At 46.1% G+C, this 19815-nt stretch overlaps 4 protein-coding genes across 4 annotated transcripts; 2 read left to right on the top strand and 2 right to left on the bottom strand.

The window, feature by feature from the left end:
- Positions 1 to 3353: 3353 nt before the first annotated feature.
- On the top strand, positions 3354 to 4735 carry PtA15_7A119 (uncharacterized protein; the record flags this gene model as incomplete). Its single annotated transcript, XM_053170692.1, has 5 exons — positions 3354 to 3558; positions 3663 to 4034; positions 4183 to 4303; positions 4392 to 4641; positions 4730 to 4735. 5 exons carry the CDS (start codon positions 3354 to 3356, stop codon positions 4733 to 4735), a joined length of 954 nt encoding a protein of 317 aa, XP_053021948.1.
- A 900-nt stretch (positions 4736 to 5635) lies between these two features.
- PtA15_7A120 (uncharacterized protein) lies at positions 5636 to 9720 on the bottom strand (the record flags this gene model as incomplete). Its single annotated transcript, XM_053170694.1, has 9 exons — positions 5636 to 5670; positions 5815 to 6465; positions 6560 to 6600; positions 8314 to 8417; positions 8477 to 8997; positions 9063 to 9168; positions 9242 to 9344; positions 9398 to 9497; positions 9567 to 9720. The coding sequence occupies 9 exons, from the start codon at positions 9718 to 9720 to the stop codon at positions 5636 to 5638; spliced, it is 1815 nt and encodes a 604-aa protein (XP_053021949.1).
- A 74-nt stretch (positions 9721 to 9794) lies between these two features.
- PtA15_7A121 (uncharacterized protein) lies at positions 9795 to 10747 on the top strand (the record flags this gene model as incomplete). Its single annotated transcript, XM_053170695.1, has 4 exons — positions 9795 to 9944; positions 10013 to 10228; positions 10308 to 10430; positions 10505 to 10747. The coding sequence occupies 4 exons, from the start codon at positions 9795 to 9797 to the stop codon at positions 10745 to 10747; spliced, it is 732 nt and encodes a 243-aa protein (XP_053021950.1).
- A 674-nt stretch (positions 10748 to 11421) lies between these two features.
- PtA15_7A122 (uncharacterized protein) lies at positions 11422 to 12746 on the bottom strand (the record flags this gene model as incomplete). Its single annotated transcript, XM_053170696.1, has 4 exons — positions 11422 to 11692; positions 11781 to 11917; positions 12011 to 12094; positions 12498 to 12746. 4 exons carry the CDS (start codon positions 12744 to 12746, stop codon positions 11422 to 11424), a joined length of 741 nt encoding a protein of 246 aa, XP_053021951.1.
- Between the last annotated feature and the right edge of the window lie 7069 nt (positions 12747 to 19815).

Genomic DNA, 19815 nt, shown 5'->3' on the forward strand with positions numbered 1-19815 from the left:
TTACAAATGTGACAAGAGAAAGTCGGCCAAGAAAATTCCACATATCTGGTGAGTTTTGCCTCTCCCTCAGCTTGGTCCTCACAAAGGCGCAAAACAAAATTTAATTTCTGATGACTCGGTTGGTGTTGGTGAGGAATCAAATAATTCAGGTGAAAACATCGCAGATGATACAAGGCTTGGAAAAGATAAGGCATCCCTCGTGCGACCTTCCCACAAGATCGAAGATGATGAAGCTGAGAAGCTACTTGCAAAACGACCACATTTAGGGTTGGATTTGAATCAACCTCCACCCCTTGAAAAGGAGGAAATTTGCCTCTCAAGTTCATCAATTTGTAGGTCCCCAAGATTACAGCTTACCAACGGTGAGCAGCTACGAGCCGAATTATACGAAATGAACACCGTGGAGATGTAGCATATAGCAACACTGATTAATTCTTCGGTACGACGTATAGACCCTACTCAACCTATACCTTTACCTCATTCGAATCTCAACCATGTAAAAGAAGATATTTGCTCAGCAGGAATTCAAAACCCTACCAATTACCGGGAAGGCTTCGAAGCCGACCCCGGCGATAACGTAGGTATTCACTTGCAAGAAATACTTGGGACGTCCGATGCTATAAGTATCACAGAAGGAAATAATCTCCAAAACGAGCTCCAAGAGGCTAGTATTCCGATTGACTCTAACACCTTTGGTGTCCAGTTTCCTAAGGAAAATAAATACTGGGATAAAATATACATGGATATCAGTTCAGCTGAGCCGGATGTAGAAACGTTTAGCAGAACCTTCGCGCCACGTATTCGAAGTGAAGGTGATGTATGGGCTTGGCTTGCACTCATTGATATCCATGATAAATGCTTGGAAGCCGAAATAAAAGAGCATGCAGGACCAGCATTACAGTATTTTTTAAACTATTATCTTCCTCACCAAGAATACCCCACAGTGAAAGGTCCAATTAGAGGGGAAAACCTTGTTCCAAATGCTCACAAGATAAGGAGGACATTGTCTGAATTGATAAAAGCTATATGGGCTATGCACTCCCGATTTTTGGAGATCCTAGGTGTCGGAAAATCAGACTCTTTGTACATTTTGGAACAAAGAAAAATCCTGAAGTGGTTTGTATATTTTATGCTGAGGTGCAAGAAACAAAAAGGAATACATCAAAAAATCTATCAAATGATATCAGCAGCAATCCATAGTCCAGAAGAAAGGTATGTATCCAAAATTAACAAGAAGAGAATAACTTGGTCAAAAGACATTGTGATATCAAAACAAACTGTGTTGATGAATGAAGCAGTCATCCATGCTCTTGGATTTTATCATAGAAACACAAACCCTGAAAAGTGGAAATGTATTTTTGGAAATGATTCACAGTTTCTTTTGAAGCTAGGAAGCTTTGGAAAAAGCTGGGAAAAAAGAAAAACTTTGCTATCTCAGACTAACCTCTCAAAAAAAGATATAGAGTGCCTCATACCCTGGGAAGCTCCCTGCTCACCAGAAAGCTTAAATTTGATTTCAAACCATTTCTGGAAAGCAAGGTTTGAAATTTGTGATTTTGTTAAACCAATTCCCCTGGGGGCTCAACAAGGAAAGATTCCACAGTTTAGTACTCATAGAGGCTTCAAAGTAGAACTTCAAGATGATCCCCGAGTATGGGCATGGATATCAGCTATAAAATTTAGAAAATCAACAGTTCCAACATTATTTAAGCCAAAATATGATTCAATCATAAATCATGTCAAAAATATCATGGAAGGAATTCTTGATGAAACTTTGGATGCTGAAAAGAGAAGCAAATTCCTGGCTAAATTTGAAGAGAGTGTTTTAAAATTATTGGATAAAACATTTGATATTCTGTGGGCCACCAATTCTGAGTTACTTGGAGCATTAGGATCAGAAGTCTTTGAACAAGATTACATGAATGAGCAGGAATTGATACAACTTTTCTTTGAGCATTGCGTTTATAAAGGGAAAAAATCAAAAATAGTTGATATCCTGGGGGCCAATAATCATCAACATTTATTTGATGGCGGGATTCAAGATCAAACAATGACAAATTTTTTGATTAATTTGTCTCTTTCAAACAAAAACTTAGAAGCCTATAAAGTGAGAAAAACTTATTATGTATTTGAATATCTTTCTGTTTCAAAAGAAGATTTGATTTTGGCAGAGGCTGCAGTATATATCCTTGGATTCTATTACAAGAATCAGAATCATCAAAAATGGGATGAAATTTTCCAAGAGGATAAGAGATTTTTTTACTTTCTCTTAAACTGCAGCACTTGTGCATTCTACAAAAAAAGGAATTACCCAAATAGCCAAACTATTCAGAATGTTAAATCATTAAAAACAATTCCATGGAAGAAAGAACTGGATCATTCATTGGTGGGCATTCAAGGAATAGCTCCTTTTCAACTAAGACTTCAACTTGATGACTGGGTACAAGAAGTCTAGATTTGATCTTAATTTTTTTCTTCAATTATCATCAATCTCATTGACTTGAAAAGTATAGAATTGTCTTTCTTCACTTGGTAGTCTTTATAGGCAAAAAAATCACCCTAATTCCAAAATAATCTCATTCACAAACCCAAACTAACACACCACAGAATAATTGGCTTGGTGGTTTGGATGCCCCTTCATCTGAGATTCAATGGATACATCTTACATGGTCAAGTAAAATTCAATTCTGCAAGTGGCATTCACTCAACCCAGCCAATTATGGCAATATAAATTACTTTTTTAATTGAATACGCCTTTGCATTTAAATCTAGAAATTCCCTGGCTGAGGGAACTATCCGCTGGTACTCAATGTGAAAGTCCCATGTCATAAATTCTGCTAGGACATAAGACCCTCCGGCAAAGCCTCAGGGAGGGACTTGTTAATTTTGACATCCCATCAAGGCAAACCAACTAATTGAATATGTTTAGTGCAACCTAGTTAAAGTTTAATTCAAACAATCGACTGCCCAGCTGATTAAGTGCTGGAAGTCTAAAGTAACAGAACCCTGAATTGATATCTCAAACCCCACTCTTTTGCAATGTCTACTTTCTATTTCCTTCCAAATTAGAAGGAATATAAATCAATAAAATTGTGCTATAAATCAATAAAACAATCTAAATCATACTTCTTTTTTGTTCATGTTCCATCTTATTCCCAGGCTTCCAAGCTTGGATATATATATCTTGGTGTTCAAAAATGCCTGGAGACTTTTGAGGCCTCTCACCTCTTCCCACCTAGACAGCGTACATGTAAACCAATTTTCAATTCAGAGTGGCACCACCCTGCAAGCCTTCTGGGATGTAGAAATGAGGAAGGAAGCTCTTCCGAAGGAGAGGCAGAGACTTGTGCCACATGAATGCCTGTCATTCCGGTGTAGACACTTCAAAGTTGCGGGTCACCGCCTCCGCATCCGCCGCAGCAGACTTTGTCGCCCCGAGGGCCTGTCGGTGTTGGAAAGTTGTACAAATCTCAACGATACACCACGTCGACACTCGTTCTCCACCCAGATCTTTCAACAGGCGATTCAAAAGAGCACATAATAAGATGAGTGATTGGGGTGAGCACATGCACAACTGTTTTTTCAATATGTAAAACACATGCACGTGGGCCAATAAATTAATTGTTCTCTCTCCGCGTGTTTGGCATGGCTAAATTTTGTAGAAGCAAGTGATCACGAAGAGACGCCGAATCCGGTGGTCTCAGCGGCAGCGGTATCGGCGATTAAGAAGAACAAGTGGGCGGATGAAGACGCGGATGAGGATGTGAAAGATGACTGGGAGGCGTCGGAGTCAGAAGACGAGAAGAATAAGAACGAGCCGGCAAAGCCTAAAGGACCCGTCCGAAACAAAGGGATCACGAAAATGAAGATTGCTGAGAAGGAGGCCGAGGAAGCTTTACGGTTGGCTGAACAAGAAGCTTTGGCTCAGCAGGCTGCCGACCCTGTCTTGAGGAAAAAACTCGAACAGACTCGGACTATTCAGTCTGATATGGAAAACGCTCGGGGCTTGTTTGGTGATGCGGTAGTCTCGAATCGTGAGTTGAAATTCTCATCAACTCCGGTCTTTTTTTTACCTGCCATCCCCTCCGCTCTCAACCCCCAATCAACTTCCCAAGATCATCCGACTGTGTAGGTGCGATTGATTACTGAAAGTTTTTTTTCTCGAATTCTTTGTTTTACCAGCGAGTACTTCTGAAGACCCTATGAAGATGGATCCAAAAACAAAGGCTGATTTCGAGACGATGTCGAGTGCGTTGGCCCAACTGATCGTTTCAAAGCACGGTAACAAGCCCCTGTATCCACTGTGAGTGTTTTTAATCCAGAAAATGAACTAGGGAATTAGATGATTATAACGAAAACCTTCTGATTGGAATATCCATGACGCTCCTCAGATTTGTCGAGCATTTTTTCAGACAACTCTCCGAGCCACTTGGAGATGTCCAAACGCGAAAAACGGCCTCGATTCTGACGACGATTGCCAACGAGAAGCAACGTGCAGCTAAGGATGCCAAGAAGGGCAAAGGCAAGCTAAAACCGACCTTGGGCGGTGGTGGCGTGTCTGCCGTTGCCAAAGGTGGCCGAGGTGTCAATGCCGATCTGGAAGTTTACGATCAAGCACTGGACGATGAATTTGATGATTTTGTAAGCCCAGTCTTCTCTCCTGGGAACATTTGTCACTCAGCAGCGGAGATTCAAACTTATTCACTCAATTTGACCCCTCTTATCTCAGATGTAATCGCACCCTCATCTCTTGCTGGCCCTCTCGCTGATAGATCCATTTTAATTTGAGAGAAACGAAATTCTGGGGATCCCTCGTCTTTGTCACCCTGACTGTTGGGTAATTTGAGTTGACTAGACCCTTATCGTATCAAGAACCAATAAAGAAAGCATGGATTAACGCCCACTCAAATAAGAGTTCACCCACCCCTTTGCAAATCGAAGCACGACTTCGTAACCACCGCCGGCTATATCTAAATAAACTCCCTTCATTCCATATCCTTTCTCCGCGTTCCGGCAATACGGTCGATTAGCTTGTTTTCTTCTCCTGAATATATATACTTGTATTCTCTAGTTTCCCTTCTGTCCCGGACGTATCTAGGCAAAATCACCTTGACTATATAGATAGACAGCAGTCCTATCTCAACATCCCTTCCACCATCTTGAAACACACCCACTCCCCCCTTTTTGCAAGTTAATTGTCGGCTGGATATGGATGCTATATTTATGTCTTTCACAAGCATGAGTAAATAGCGATAAACTGTTGATACTTTTGATTGCATGTGTGAAAGAGTTCCAAACAACGTGATTGATACATCTCGTGTATCCAACCCAAAGCCCGCTGGGCCTATCCCGGGGCCGGCGTGGCCTTGGCGAAAGCCCCGCCGGGCCGAGCCCAAAGTCAACGGGGTCTGGCCTCATACATCAGCGGTCATTATGCGTCAAACCCCAAAGCATGCAAGTATACCCTCAATCGTACGACTACATATCACGGCAGTCTGCAGCACGTTGATAATAGTGTCAGCTGGTTGAGATCACTCGGCTTGAGAAGCAGAGACCAATTAATCCGACAAGAAAGGTTTGCAACTTTACATTACGTTGATGTGTATCTCAGTAGACTGTTGAGAAAGAGAAAATGCTAGGAACACTGATACTGAATTGCCGGGTAAGGAACTGGAGAGTAAATAATTGAAGCAACCCAAAAAACCTCATACAGAATTATAACTACGAAATTGCGCAGGAAAAGAAAATAGAGAGATATAATCAGAGAGTTAAGAGATGCACGGGTTTTTTGTTTTTGTTTTTTGAAAAAATTACAAAAATCGAGTTCGAGGCGGGCATGCTGGTACAGGCAGAACAGGGATGGAGACGGTTCGAGCAGCACTGAGGTGGGCAAAGGAAATCTGAGCAGGGTCAGGTGGCACAGGGAGAAGCTGGGACGAGCGGCCTTGGGTGATTCGAAGGCGTGCGGGATCCTGCTCATAAGCAGGGCAAATGAGCTGGCTTGCGTGACTCTGGCCTCACCAGCGCCATCCCCTTCTTCGTGCTTCTCTCGTCCATACAGCCCCCATTCTGCCCAGGCACACGGAGAGGAAAGCAGCCTCTGCCCGGAGGCTGGGGCTTCTTGAGCCGATGTGGTTGCAGGACGTGCTGGGGATCCTGGGGGAACACCGTGAGGGCCCGGGGCCTTGGGGAGGTATTCTTCGCGGCCTTCACCTCGCTGCGCGGGCCGATGATGGGCCGTCTGGGGGATCAGCGCTGGCATCCGCCGGATCCCGATCCGGGGATTGGAGGAATGCGTCTCCGGAGGCGACGGTGGCCATCCGAGAACCCCGCGCTGGGTGAGGATCATTCGCTTCGCTGTGGGGCCCAGAGACTCGAGTTGGTCGGGTAGGGGCACTGCGGATGCGTGGCCGACGAGCCTCGAATGGGTGCAAGAAGCCTGGGTTTGCCAGGCGCGTGTGACGGCTGGAATGCGGATGTCGAGGGTTGACGGAAGCGTGAGTGAGGGATGAGGAAGACATCTTCCTGGAGGTGGGGGTGATCAGGATGGAGAGCCGACTGCAGGCTATAAACACGGTTGTGGCGGGCTCGATGGTGGAGCTGGAGCACGGCCAGGATAAATGGGCAGTGAGCTGGGCAGAAGGGTGTGCGAGATGGTTAAATGTGGTGGCGGTGGAACGAGAGGAGGCAAAGACAGTCCTCCTTTTATAGCCCGGTCCTGGTCTGAAGAAGCCCGTCACTGGCCAGGCTCACGGCTACCAGCCCAGGGCCATACTCAGACTGGCCTGGCCAGCGTGGACTGCTTGGCCGGCCAGATCGAAATCGTCGCCCTTTCTTCTGGTCCACCCCTCCGATCAGGGGCAGTTCTTCTCATCCAAGACAACGTCCTCCCATTCTCGTCACAAACTATATCCCACTATGTACATACAGCTTTTGCCCGAATTACATTGAACGGATTCTCTCTCCGAAAGGGAATGCGTGTCTCACAACCCCAGAGCGTGTTGGCAAGATTATTTTTGGGATGGTTAGTGGGCCCGATGGGAGGGCGAACACACACGACGGACAGCAGCCTTCCCGCGCCTCTTCAGGGCGAAAAAAGGAAGAGGAGATCAGGCCTTCTTTTGTTTTTTCGAGGGCGGCAAGTCGGAGCTAGATTCGCCGAGCAGCCCAGCAGCGGAAGAGAGGCCGTGAGTGACGAGATGAGAGCGAAGGGGCGAGGAGAGGTCAGAGAAGTGCGGCGTACCTGGCTCCCGAAGCTTTGTTCTTCTTGGACGACGGGGCTGGCGCTTTGGCCGCAGCGCTGTCGCCCTCATCCTCCGACTCCGAATCGTCCGAGTCGGAACCTGCGATCCAACCCACCCCCCATAAATCAAAACACATCGCGCGTCAGTCCAAGCCATGAATCTCTGGGTTTTTTCGCGGGGGCAATGGATGGGTGTTGACCTCCGTAGTTTGAGTCGAACTCTTCCGCGACATCCGAGTCGTCTGAGCCGCCATGAAAACTTTCATCATCTGCCCCCAAAAAAAAAAACATTGAGGGATATGAGCAGGCGTGGGGCAGGGTAGAAAGACTGTAAAAAAAAGCTTGCCAGATTCGTCGTCATCGTCGTTGGCGTTTGCGGCTGATGTTGAAGCCTTCGGCTTCGATTTACCCTTCTTATCTCTCCCACCGCCCCCATCCTCATCGTCGTCATCGTCATCATCATCGTCGTCGTCGTCGTCGGAGAGGGGCCCGACGGCGGCGCTCAAGACGTCCTCGTTCATCTCGTTCTCGATCTTCTTGCCCTTGGTGTCGAAATAACTCTCGATGACCGGATGCTCCTCGCGACTCAGACTCGAGAACTGCAGATCCATCTCGTCCTTCTTCGTCAGCACCAGGTCGAACGTCCGGCCCGATTGCAAGGCCCCTCCTACTCGTGCAAACTTCACCGAATGCAGATCGGCTAGGTTGATCAGGATCGGCTGCTTCGATATAAATAACACAAATTTGTCGAGGAAGTACAGCAATCCTTCGTTCGCTTTCATGTTGCATTTCACTGCTGCTTGTCCATTTGCACTGAGGAGAAGAGGGAGTTGTCAATCTATGTTGTCAGATCGGGACAGGAGCAGGAAGATGCTCACCTGGAAAAGTTCTGGGGGAAGATGATCTTCTTCTTAGCCAATCCTTTGAAGACGATCGAGACAACCTCATGGGCTGAGCCTTCAAGCTTATTATGAGACTGTTGGAAGTCTCTATTCAACGAATCTCTACAAGTCGAGAAAGACTCTTTTAGTATGTGTATGTGAGGATTTTGAGAGCAGGCAGGAACTTACTCGTCTAGGTTCAACTCCGCGTCGATCTCTTCGTCCTTTGCGAATTGCATGACCAAGAACGGATACCTCGTTTGTCCTTGTCGAATGGGGGGATCGAGTTGAACCTAGGAGAAGAGAGTCGGCAATGGAAGAAGGAGAGAGAGAGAGTTTGTTGGAGACTGACGACAAAGTTGAAGTGAATGTCGTCCGGTTTAGGAAGCAAGAAGAGGCGTTGGATGCTGGAGTAGAGCACTTTGTAGTCGTACGTTTTTCCACGCAAGCGGAGGAAGTCTGCGTGCATATCGATGTCGTAGCGGCCCCTGGGGGTGGTACAGAGCACGTCGGGGAAGGTGACGATGCCCTCGCCCTGGACCCTGCCGATCTCCGCCTTTTCCATGATGAGGTCGTGGAGGGCCTGGGCGGCGGAGAGCTCGGGGTTGTCGGGGTCGTCGGCCTCGCTGTTGCCCTCGTTGGCCGTCGTCGAGGCGTTCCCGGGCACGTACAGACGCATCTCGACCAGCTGGTCCGTCGTGCTCTTCTTGGCATTCGCCCGCGAGATGCCCGAGAGTCCATCGAGCTTCGGCTGGCTCGTCTGGTCCAGAAACTCCACGGCTACCTCCGTCTTGCTGATCGACGAGTTGTGGACGAGTGCTAGCGGCACTTCGAACGCCAGCTTTCCCGCCACAAGGAACGCTAGATCCGAAGCTGGGGTCGATTGCCATCAGTTTTGCTGCTTCTGTCGATAGGTGGGCTCTGCGGGAGTAGCGCACCCTGGACATCCATCTTCCCCCAGTTCCAGCCTCGCAGACTGAGATCCTTGGTTTCGAGAGTCACATGAAAATGCTGCTTGAACAGATTGCTCAATTTCTCTTGATCCTGAACCACAGAAACAAAGCAATCACGAGATGAGTGGATGGGTCTATGTCGGCAGGATAGATGAGAGGCGTACTTCGGGGCGGAATCCATCGAAGCTTTCTCGTCGCCGATCGCCCATCTTGATGTCCGCCCGATCCTTGTTGAGCCCGATCCGGAGTTGATATCCCCGTGCAACCCTTACAAAACAGGGTCAGATCAGCTCGAGCCGGATGGGAGGGAATGAGCATACTTGATCCATTGGACCCATTTGATGTCGTCCTTGGCCACGGTGACGATGTTGGGTGAGTCTGAGGGCTTCCATCCGAGTCCACTGGCTGCGATCCTCATCTCTGTGTAGTGATCGAATCTGGTCAGTCTCATGCCCAGCCAACAACTGATACGATTCTGGTGTGATTTACTTCCGATGGTCGGCTGGAGCCCCCGGTAGATGTGGTCGAAGTCGGCGACTGGTGCGGACATCTTTTCTTGGTGGTGAGTGAGTGGTCTTCCTGGACGCGACGCGCTGAAGGTGGAGTGGTCGAGTCTGTGACAGGCCGGGGAGGGCTGTGACATGGGCTGGGACACAACACCCAGCCATCCTGCAGCAGGACGCGCACTGCAGAACCAACCCCCCTGGAAAACCGAACATGCTAGACGATCACCACGACACCCCGGGCACGAATACGCGCCGTGAACCGCCCCGGTTCATGGGTGACGAGACGGAAGAGCCCCCCGCGGCAGGCTCGGTGGATGGGTTTTTCCAAGACTTGGAGGAGGATGTGGGGCTTCCAGAGATGGTGGGTAGAGTGTTTTTTTTTTTTTTAATAAGAATGGAGAGACATGGAGACTGATGAGGGTTGGGCAGCTGGACCATGCAGCCATCGAGGCCTCTCTGGCGGCCAAGAAGGCCGAGGGGCTGGACCCGTTCGCGCTGGTGTCGGGCGAGCAGGCGGCCAAGCGGAAGAGTGTGCGCAGGCCGGTGGTGAAGATGGATGAGGAGCGTCTGCTGGACCCCAGGTTTGGGATCCCGCATCTGATGAAGCTTGCGAAGGAGTTCAAGCCTGCTGGGAAGGGCAAAGAGGTGCGGATGCTGTTTTTTTCTTCCGGTGGTCGACTGTGGTCTGATGTGTGTGTGTGTGTGTGTGTGCTGTTGGGTGTAGAGGGAGGATCTTCAGCGACTGATGAAGGTCTACCGTCTCTGGACGCACTCGATGTATCCCAAGGGCGCGTTCCGGGACACGATCGAGAGCGTTGGCAAGCTGTGCCACAAGCGGAAGATGCGAGTTGAGTGGGGCTATGGCAGGCAGGGGGCTGGGGTGGTTGGTGGTGGCTGATGATGGCTGTTTTTTCCTGGCAGGATGCGCTGCGTGGCTGGCGGGAGGAGAGCAGCACTGGGGGGGCGAAGAAGAAGAAGGCCCGGCCGGGGGATGCCGAGCCGGCGGAGGCGGTGGCTGGCGGGCAGGAAGCGCGGGGGAGTAGTGAGCCGGCGGGGCTGTTCCGGCCGGCGGAGGAGGGGTCGGGGGACGATGGGCAGCCGGGGGTGGCTCCCGGGGGGTCTGCCCCCGGGGAGGGGCATGACTGGGATGATCTGTACCAGTAGGGGGTGTCCCGGGGTGCGGCAGGGTTATGTAGATATATTGTACACCCGGGGAGTCCATCCACGGGGAAATCACGCGGATTCCACGAGGACTCCACGTGGTGGCCGTGCGCGAGGTCGGACCAGCGGCTGTTGGTCCACACGTTCACGGGGTCTCCACCAACTGGGCACGGCGAGGAATCCACGTGGGCTTTTGGCTCTCCGTGGATTCCCCGTGGATTTCTCGTGGCACCGACGGGATGGTCGGGTCCACGCCGGCCCCACCACACCACCGACGGCGATTCCACCGAGGAAAACCCGTGATCACGACGGGTTGGTCGAGCCCACGAGGCAGCGACACCTCGAGCGGTGGTCTCCACGTGGCTCACCGGTCCGTCGCATTCACCTTTGGGGGGTGCGGTGGCTCGGTTAGCCTTGCGCGGACCGGATCAAATCCGCGGGTTATATCTGCAGCAGAATGTGGTACCGCCTGGGTACCACGCACTGCATTGCATGGGGGACATGGAGGAGAACTGGGACGAGGAATGATAAGAAAACAAACAACATAAAAAGGAAAAAAAGGAAAAAAAAAGAAAACATGAAAACATGATAATTCCACCTCCACGCTTGTCACGAGTATGCATGAAAATGCCCAACAAATCAGTCTGTTCTCCTTATTTCTTTCCGCAATTGGATGACTAAGCCAGACTAGCCATTCGCTCATCAATTAAAGAGTATGCGTAGTCATCCAGAACACAACACAAGGCTTTCATGCGTTTTCCGATTGAACCAACGAGCTTCTCGATCAGCTGCCATCCTCTGACAGCCAAGAATCTGAAGTCAATCTGATCCTGTGCAAAGTCAAACGCATCCGCAAAAGGAATAGACACTGGGGAGAGTTTCGATGGCGATGATGCTTCTCCTTTGTCATAATAATCGGTACCGAGAAGGCCCAAATCTTTTCCAAAGCTTAGCAAAAGGAAATCGAAAAAACAAAAAAAAGTTGAGCCATGTGTTTCTGATGCCTACAAAACAATGGGATGTGAGCTCGACTGACGTCATCTGGACAAAGGAGTCCATCGTGAACCGGAAGAAGAGGTCACAAAAGTCAATGCTGTGATTTGCTTTCGCAGTCGACTTCAATATATCAAGCAGCCCATCCATGCTTTTATTGGCGGAAGGGGCGATAATGGTCTTTTGAATTCAATGGCAGCAAAAAAAACAAGCAATTCAGATCGAGATAAGCTTTATGCTGAAAGGTATCTGGATAGTGTTTGTTCATCTCACCTTGAATGTTTTGATACTAAAGATTGCCGAGGTGGCCTGTCGAGCTCTCTTCCACGCAATTGTGCACGTGTGCCAGATCCCAACCTACATGTCCGAGTCTTTGCGACCGAAGCAATCATTCAAGTATTAGCTGGGTGGACAAGAAACAGCACATGAAGTAGCTGAAGTAGCTGCAGGCAGTCAGACGCACAGCGGCCACCCGGGTGCCTTGTGAAATCTACTGTCTTTTCTCTTTGTGGTTCCAATTGCTAGGAAAAAGACGGCAAAGATGGGGGACATGCACAAATTTTGTCCGTCAGACGATGGTTGCATCCAGCTCAAATCACGATGGCTTGTTGAGCTACGTACCTCGATTGCGACTAGTTGTGAACCATTTGGATATGTGACGACTGGATTAGCTTATGGCACGGTCAGCAGGTCGAAGGAGTCAGAATTTTTGGCTCATAATTTGATGAGGAGATAGGAGGAGTCAGAATTTTTGGCTCACAATTTGATGAGGAGATATGATGTTTCCTAGGTGCTGGATTACCAGGGTTTTGAGCAGGGAAAAGTCCAGCTTGTCGAGGTTTAGCTCCATGGGGACGACCCGACCCTTTGACGACATCCGCATCATCTTTGAATCGGATTGGCCGTTTTTCTGGACCCTGACAAACAGTTCGTATTCGAATATCTTTCCATCGGTCGATCTGGTTGAAGCGGGGGTGGTGATGGTGGCTGGGTCTGCAGGATGACACATGATCGTTGAGTGGGAGGGCTGCTGGTTGTTGTGGGACTTAAGAGGGACTTAAGAACAAACACACAAGTCTCGCCTCTCACGGCTCAAAAGGTGTGACGTGGAACCCATGAACGCCATGGAATTGTTCCCATCGGCTCCACCGGGCATCCAAGCAACGGCCGTGGATTCCCCATCTGTGGGAACCACGAGGATGCACTGTTTTACACAGTTGTTGGCTCCACCGTGATTCTATCACGAGGAGATCCCAGGAGGGTGGAGCCGACTGGATATCACATCGTCACCACCCATTTTCGACGGGGTGGTGATGGCGACGTGGGGCGCAGTGAATTCCACGCGGTTTTCACGGAACCGGTGTCACGCGTCATATCCACAATCTCGCTCGCCAGGAAGTACCCCCGGCATGTATTTCCTATAAAGCTTGGACCGGAGAAATTTTTTAAATTTTGTTGTTTGCGCTTAGTATGGGGTTACAGTTCAACTGATGGGGTATTTTTTCTGGATTAAACCCATCCAACCTGTCAAAGTTTGTGACATGTAAATCAAGTTCGCCAATTGGCAATTGGCGAGGCCGCCTTCCCACGCAAACTTTGAAGCAACTCTCCCATCACATAAACTGTAAGTCGTTTCCTCCCAGCTATCTCATTTCCTCAACACCGCCCCCGTCCCCCATTCAGAATCTGCCCCCCCAGCCCCCCCCCCCCTCAGAACGGAATGCCCAGATTTTGGAACTGATTCCCCAGCTGAATCGCGGATGGTTTACGTACCGTATGATCCACAGATCAAGGCTGTTGCGGTCAGAATGTTGATTGAGGGCCATACCCGGGACTTCATCCAAAGCACGCTAGGCCATCAAATCTCAAAACAGTCGTTCAATTGGTGGCATTATATCTATTGTCAAACCAAATCAGTTGTCCGGAATCCGGAGGAGTACAAGCTCCTTGGTCGCCCCAGAACTTTGACCACCAAGGAGGCAGCCTTTATGGTCCAGCTGGTACGTGACGAGCCCGGTTTATTCTTGGACGAGTTACGCGAGCGACTTTACGACTCCAGTGGCACTCTACTTATTATGAGTGCCGTTCATGAGAACCTTGTCAACCACTTATCAATAGCATTGAAGAAGGCCGAGACGCTCAACTCAAAGAAATGCCTAGTCAAGAAGTTCAGATACATTGAGAAAATGCAGTTCTACCCTGCAAACTGTTGGAATTCGTCTTATGACACAAACTCTCGAAAGAGAAAAATTCCTGGTGAGCGACATGTGTTTCACATGTACTCATGGAAGTTAAAAAACTGAAAGATTTTTCTTTCATGTGCAGATTCAAACTGTTCCGTGATGGAACAGCCGATTGGCAAAAGAGCAGTATGCTCGATGATCAAAGACTATGATGTCATTGATAGCGAAGACCGAGAATCATCGAACTCAAGGTGAGTTAATGATTCTAATCCTGTTCAATGGTCAACAAGAATCTAATGAATTCCTCTTGACATCGAACTCAAGAATAAAGCTATCTAAAGTCGAAATCAACAATAAGTTGATAACTCGGATAACTTCACCTGGTGGTGAGTTAAATGATTATTAAAAGGAATATTCTATTGAGATGAAAGGAAACTAATAAACAGTTTATAATAAACTGTCTGAACTATTAGTTATTGATCTCGAAGAAAAGGCCTAACAGATTTCCTTATTAAATCTTGTACGACGTTATTCAACTTAAAGTAATAACGCTTTATCACTGATTCACTATCAAAACTGTCGTGTGCTAACAAGTAGCATCTTTGTTTCTTGGTCATAAGATTATTACTCAGCCTCGTTTACCTCAAGAATATTTTTCTTTATATACTATTAAATAACCGATAGCCAACAGATTTTATCTGCCTTTTAGGTATAAAGATATTTTCATTCTTTCTCATTGTATTCTTAGCACACTTTATACTTATAAAAATAAAAATAATACCTTTTAGTTTTCTGAATTCTTTCAGATTTACAGTCTCGAGACTCTCATCAGCGATCTCGAAATAACTACGTTTTTGGATCAATTAAAAGGCAGATTTAATCAGCTATCGCGATGGACGGATTTTCTCGAAAAGAAGCCATGGACGATTGAGGTCTTAGTTTGATTCCAGTACTCAAAGGCGACAACTATTCGCTTTGGGAGTCAAAAATGCGTTTCTTTCTCAACGCCAGGCAGCTTCTTGAAGTTTGTCTCAAATTGCAGCCTCTACCTTATACTGAAGTCATCAAGGCAAAGAATTCATGCGCTTTATCACACTTATCGGCAACCGTCGACGACAGTATTTATAACTCGGTCTTCAAACTTACTCAAAATTTAACTCCATACACCGTCTGGTCCTCACTCAAAAATAAATATGCCGCTAAAAATATTTATTCAATCTGTCGAATCTGGGGCATTTGGGATATGATTTGCTTTGATTCAACATTATTAGACTTTGTCGATCGATGCCTAGACTGTCTTGGCGAATTCAAAACAATTGGCTTTGATGTCGACAACGAATGTTTTGCGCCGTGTATCATTAGCAGAATTACTAGCGTCAAACCAAAGCTCATGGAACAAATTGTCACGGACGAAGCTACGTTGAAGGACACCTTTGCACTTCTTGAGAAACTGAGAACGATAGCAACTCATGAACAGACAGTGCTCAAGCAAAAAGAAGCGCTTAAGAAACTTGAAGCATCAGTCCCTTCTACTACGGATTTGTCAACAGATACAAATCAGTTCGGCAAAAGAAAACGAGAGCGAGATCCTTTTAAATGCTATGACAAAAAGCATAATCCCAAATTGTTCCATAGTGAGAAGAACTGCTGGGAAGTTCATGGGAGGAACACTGCCAGCATATTTGACTGGGATGAAGACATCCCAGTTTAACTGGGATGCACTCAACCAATTTAAGATGGGTTGATCTCATCCAATGAAATATGAAACCAAGGGGGGTACCTTGGATTTATATTTCATCAGTTGAGATCAACCAAGTTTAAATTGGTTGAGGTCATCCCAGTTTAACTGGGATACCCTCAACCTAGCCAATTATGTTGGCAGTGGAAGAATCCGAAGAAGAGTCATCCAGCTTCAACCTCAAATGTTGCAAGTACGTCGACGGCAAATATTGCAACTTCAGTAGCTCAATCAAACTCGAGTAACGACAATAATGAACATGCTGCTCCAGCATTTCATTACTGCAATCATTTGGACAACAATGCGTTGAATAAGCTCTGTATGATTCTCGACTCAGGTGCAAGTAATCATATGTTCAACTCACTCGACTTTTTTATTGAATCTTCTCCAATTCACATTTTTATTATAACCGGTGATGGAAAATCAAGAGAAGAGCTAGTAGCTACTCAAAAAGGAACAGCTCGAGTTCAATTTGTCAGCGGAAAAGTTATTACGCTAGACGATGCACTGTTTGTGCCGAACTTAACTCGAAATCTTATATCTTTCTCAAGACTGCTTGCCGGTAACATGTTAATCAACAACAAGCAGGAAGTCATCTTGGACGATCGAGAAAAGATATTGGATTTAGATCTTTCAAATCATTTGTTCGAAATAAAAGGCGATATTACTCCGGTGTCAAGTAAGGTAGTTGCGATGAGCAAGACTATCCTAGCTCCGACGGGATTTGCCAAGTGGCATAATCGTCTAGGACATGCTAGTACCGAACGCATCAAGACGGTTATACCGGTGAACGAAAGTCTGGTGAAGGAAGGATGCTGTGATCCTTGCATGAAAGGAAAATTAACTCGAAAAAGCTTCAAAGGACACTTCGATAAAACGTCAGCGGCTCTCGAAGTGGTTCATGGAGACTTGGTTGGACCGATCGTTCCTTCGTCAAATGGTGCTGCACGCTATTTTCTTACACTAGTAGATCAACATACTGGATTTATTAGCATAACAATCTTGAAGGAGAAAAGCGACACCGTAGAAGCGATAGAGAAATTCAAGACCTATTACAAGAATCAAACTGGAAGTCGATTAAAGAAATTAATTACCGATGGAGGAGGAGAGTTTTGCAACAAGGAACTCTCAGGATTGCTGGAATCTTTCGGAATACAGCATAACGTTTCACCACCATACACGCCTCAACAGAACGGTATAGCGGAGCGGGCGAATCGGACAATTCTTGACATGACTAGGTGTATGATGATGCAAGCGAATCTTGCATCGGAGTGGTGGGCGGAGGTGGTTAAAACAGCCTGTGCAATCACAAATTGTTTGCCATCACTATCAAGAAGTCGAACGTCACCTCTCGAGTTAATGTTTAAATGCAAACCAAACATTGAGTTCTTTCGGCCGTTTGGATGTAAGGTGTGGTCGGTAAAACCAGATGCAAATCGAGAACGAAAATTCGATGCTGTTTCCTGGGAAGGAGTTTTGATTGGATACGCTAACGATTATTCGACGTACAAGGTGGTTCGTTTGGACGATCGGAAAGTCATCAATGTCAAGCATGCCTACTTCGAGGAGGAAATTTTTCCATCTTGTCCAGCTCTTCATAAAAGTCTTGATAATCTCGCATCTTCTAACAACTTGCCTGTCTTCCATCGACTTTCAATTCTACCGTTTGAAGACAGTGATTTACCGACAGGAGAACAAGAATCTTTGCCTCAAGACTTGCTTGATCAAGAAATTTTGTCGGAAGAAGGAGTAATCGAGAAGTCATTTGATGAAAATAAGAAAATCATCTCAAGTAAAATTGATAGTTCAAATATCCTCAATTACTCTAGAAGGACGGCATTGATTTCAGTTGCTCCAAGAACGCATAATCAAGCGATGAAAGGCAAAGAAAAGCAAGATTGGAAGAATGCGGAGTCAAAAGAATACGACAACATGAAATTTCACAAGGCATGGCTGGAGCGATCGATGACAAATGATGATTCACCTATAGCGTCTACATGGGCATATCGAAAAAAGCTTGGAGCAAATAATGAAGTTATCGAATTTAAAGCTCGCATCTGTGCGCAAGGATTCCGACAAACTTTTGGTTTTGATTTCTTTGCGAAGTATGCACCAACCAGCAAACCGTGCTCACTTCGACTACTGCTTTCCTTCGCAATCAATAATGATTTGAAGATTCATCAATTGGACGTTCGAAGTGCTTTCTTGACTTGTCCCTTAGAAGATAAAGTCACATTACTTCCACCGCCAGGATACGAAGGACCACCGAATACTGTCTTTGAGTTAAAGAAAGCAGTATATGGACTTCAACAAGCGCCTTTGGTTTGGTATAATAGACTTTCAGTGTTTCTAAACTCGATTGGATTCAAGACTTTGGTATCCGATCCCTGTGTCTTTTGGCAAGTGAGCAAATCAGGAAAACCGATGACATGGATATTTGTTCACGTTGATGATTTGGTTATTATCAGTGATAATCCACTCGTCTTCAAGGCGGAAATCGAGAAAGAATTTGCAATTAAGTATCTTGGCGAAGCAGAGTTTTTACTAGGAATGAAACTCACTCGAGATAAAGATTCTTTAACCATAAATCAAGTCCAATATATTGAAAGAAAGCTGGTCGAATATGATCTTCAAAATGAATATCCCGCATCTTGTCCGTTGAATCCAAAGGAGCAACTCACGAAGGCCACGGAAGAAGATCAAGCAGCCTTTCGACGTTTAGGAGCAAACTATTGATCAATGGTTGGATCACTCAACTACCTAAGCTTGTTAACAAGACCGGACATCGCATATGCGGTCAGCGCTCTTTCACAGTTTCTCGACAATCCAGGCTTAACACACTATAACGCTGCTGTTCAAGTTTTTCGTTACGTCTCTGGAACACGGAACATGGGACTAACATTCAGAAAGGAGAAGAACTCGGTATTAAAAGCGTATGTTGATGCAGATTGGGGAAATTGTCCGATAACTAGACGATCAGTATCAGGATACGTTGTTCTGGCAGGAAATCATTTGCTGTCATGGAAGTCAAGCAAGCAAGAAACTGTTTCTTTATCATCGGCCGAAGCCGAGTACAAAGCCTTGGCGGATTTAACTAGAGAAGTTGTGTGGCTACTAAGTCTGGTAAAAGAAACAGGAGTTCTTCAAGAACAGTCAAACATCAAGATCTCAGTTGATAATAAAGCAGCAATTGATCTAGCGAATAGCGAAACATCACAAAACGGATTTCGAACAAAACATATGAATATTCGACTACATTTTGTTAGAGAGCATGTAAAGTCTAAATTAATCAAGTTAGAATACATCAGATCAAACGAAAATCCGGCAGATTTCTTAACAAAACCGGTCGGCCGCTGTACAATCAGACATTCATTGAAGGTTCTTGGAATCAAATACCCTTCAAAGTCTAAGTCGAATTCTAGTTCTACTTCGAATCTTACAATACGAAGTACGCCAGGCTGTTGGAATTCGTCTTATGACGCAAACTCTCGAAAGAGAAAAATTCCTGGTGAGCGACATGTGTTTCACATGTACTCATGGAAGTTAAAAAACTGAAAGATTTTTCTTTCATGTGCAGATTCGAACTGTTCCGTGATGGAACAGCCGATTGGCAAAAGAGCAGTATGCTCGATGATCAAAGACTATGATGTCATTGATAGCAAAGACCGAGAATCATCGAACTCAAGGTGAGTTAATGATTCTAATCCTGTTCAATGGTCAACAAGAATCTAATGAATTCCTCTTGACATCGAACTCAAGAATAAAGCTATCTAAAGTCGAAATCAACAATAAGTTGATAACTCGGATAACTTCACCTGGTGGTGAGTTAAATGATTATTAAAAGGAATATTCTATCGAGATGAAAGGAAACTAATGAACAGTTTATAATAAACTGTCTGAACTATTAGTTATCGATCTCGAAGAAAAGGCCTAACAGATTTCCTTATTAAATCTTGTACGACGTTATTCAACTTAAAGTAATAACGCTTTATCACTGATTCACTATCAAAACTGTCGTGTGCTAACAAGTAGCATCTTTGTTTCTTGGTCATAAGATTATTACTCAGCCTTGTTTACCTCAAGAATATTTTTCTTTATATACTATTAAATAACCAATAGCCAGCAGATTTTATCTGCCTTTTAGGTATAAAGATATT

This window comes from Puccinia triticina, chromosome 7A, assembly GCF_026914185.1.
Source record: "Puccinia triticina chromosome 7A, complete sequence".
In the NCBI taxonomy this organism is placed as follows: Eukaryota; Fungi; Basidiomycota; class Pucciniomycetes; order Pucciniales; family Pucciniaceae; genus Puccinia; species Puccinia triticina.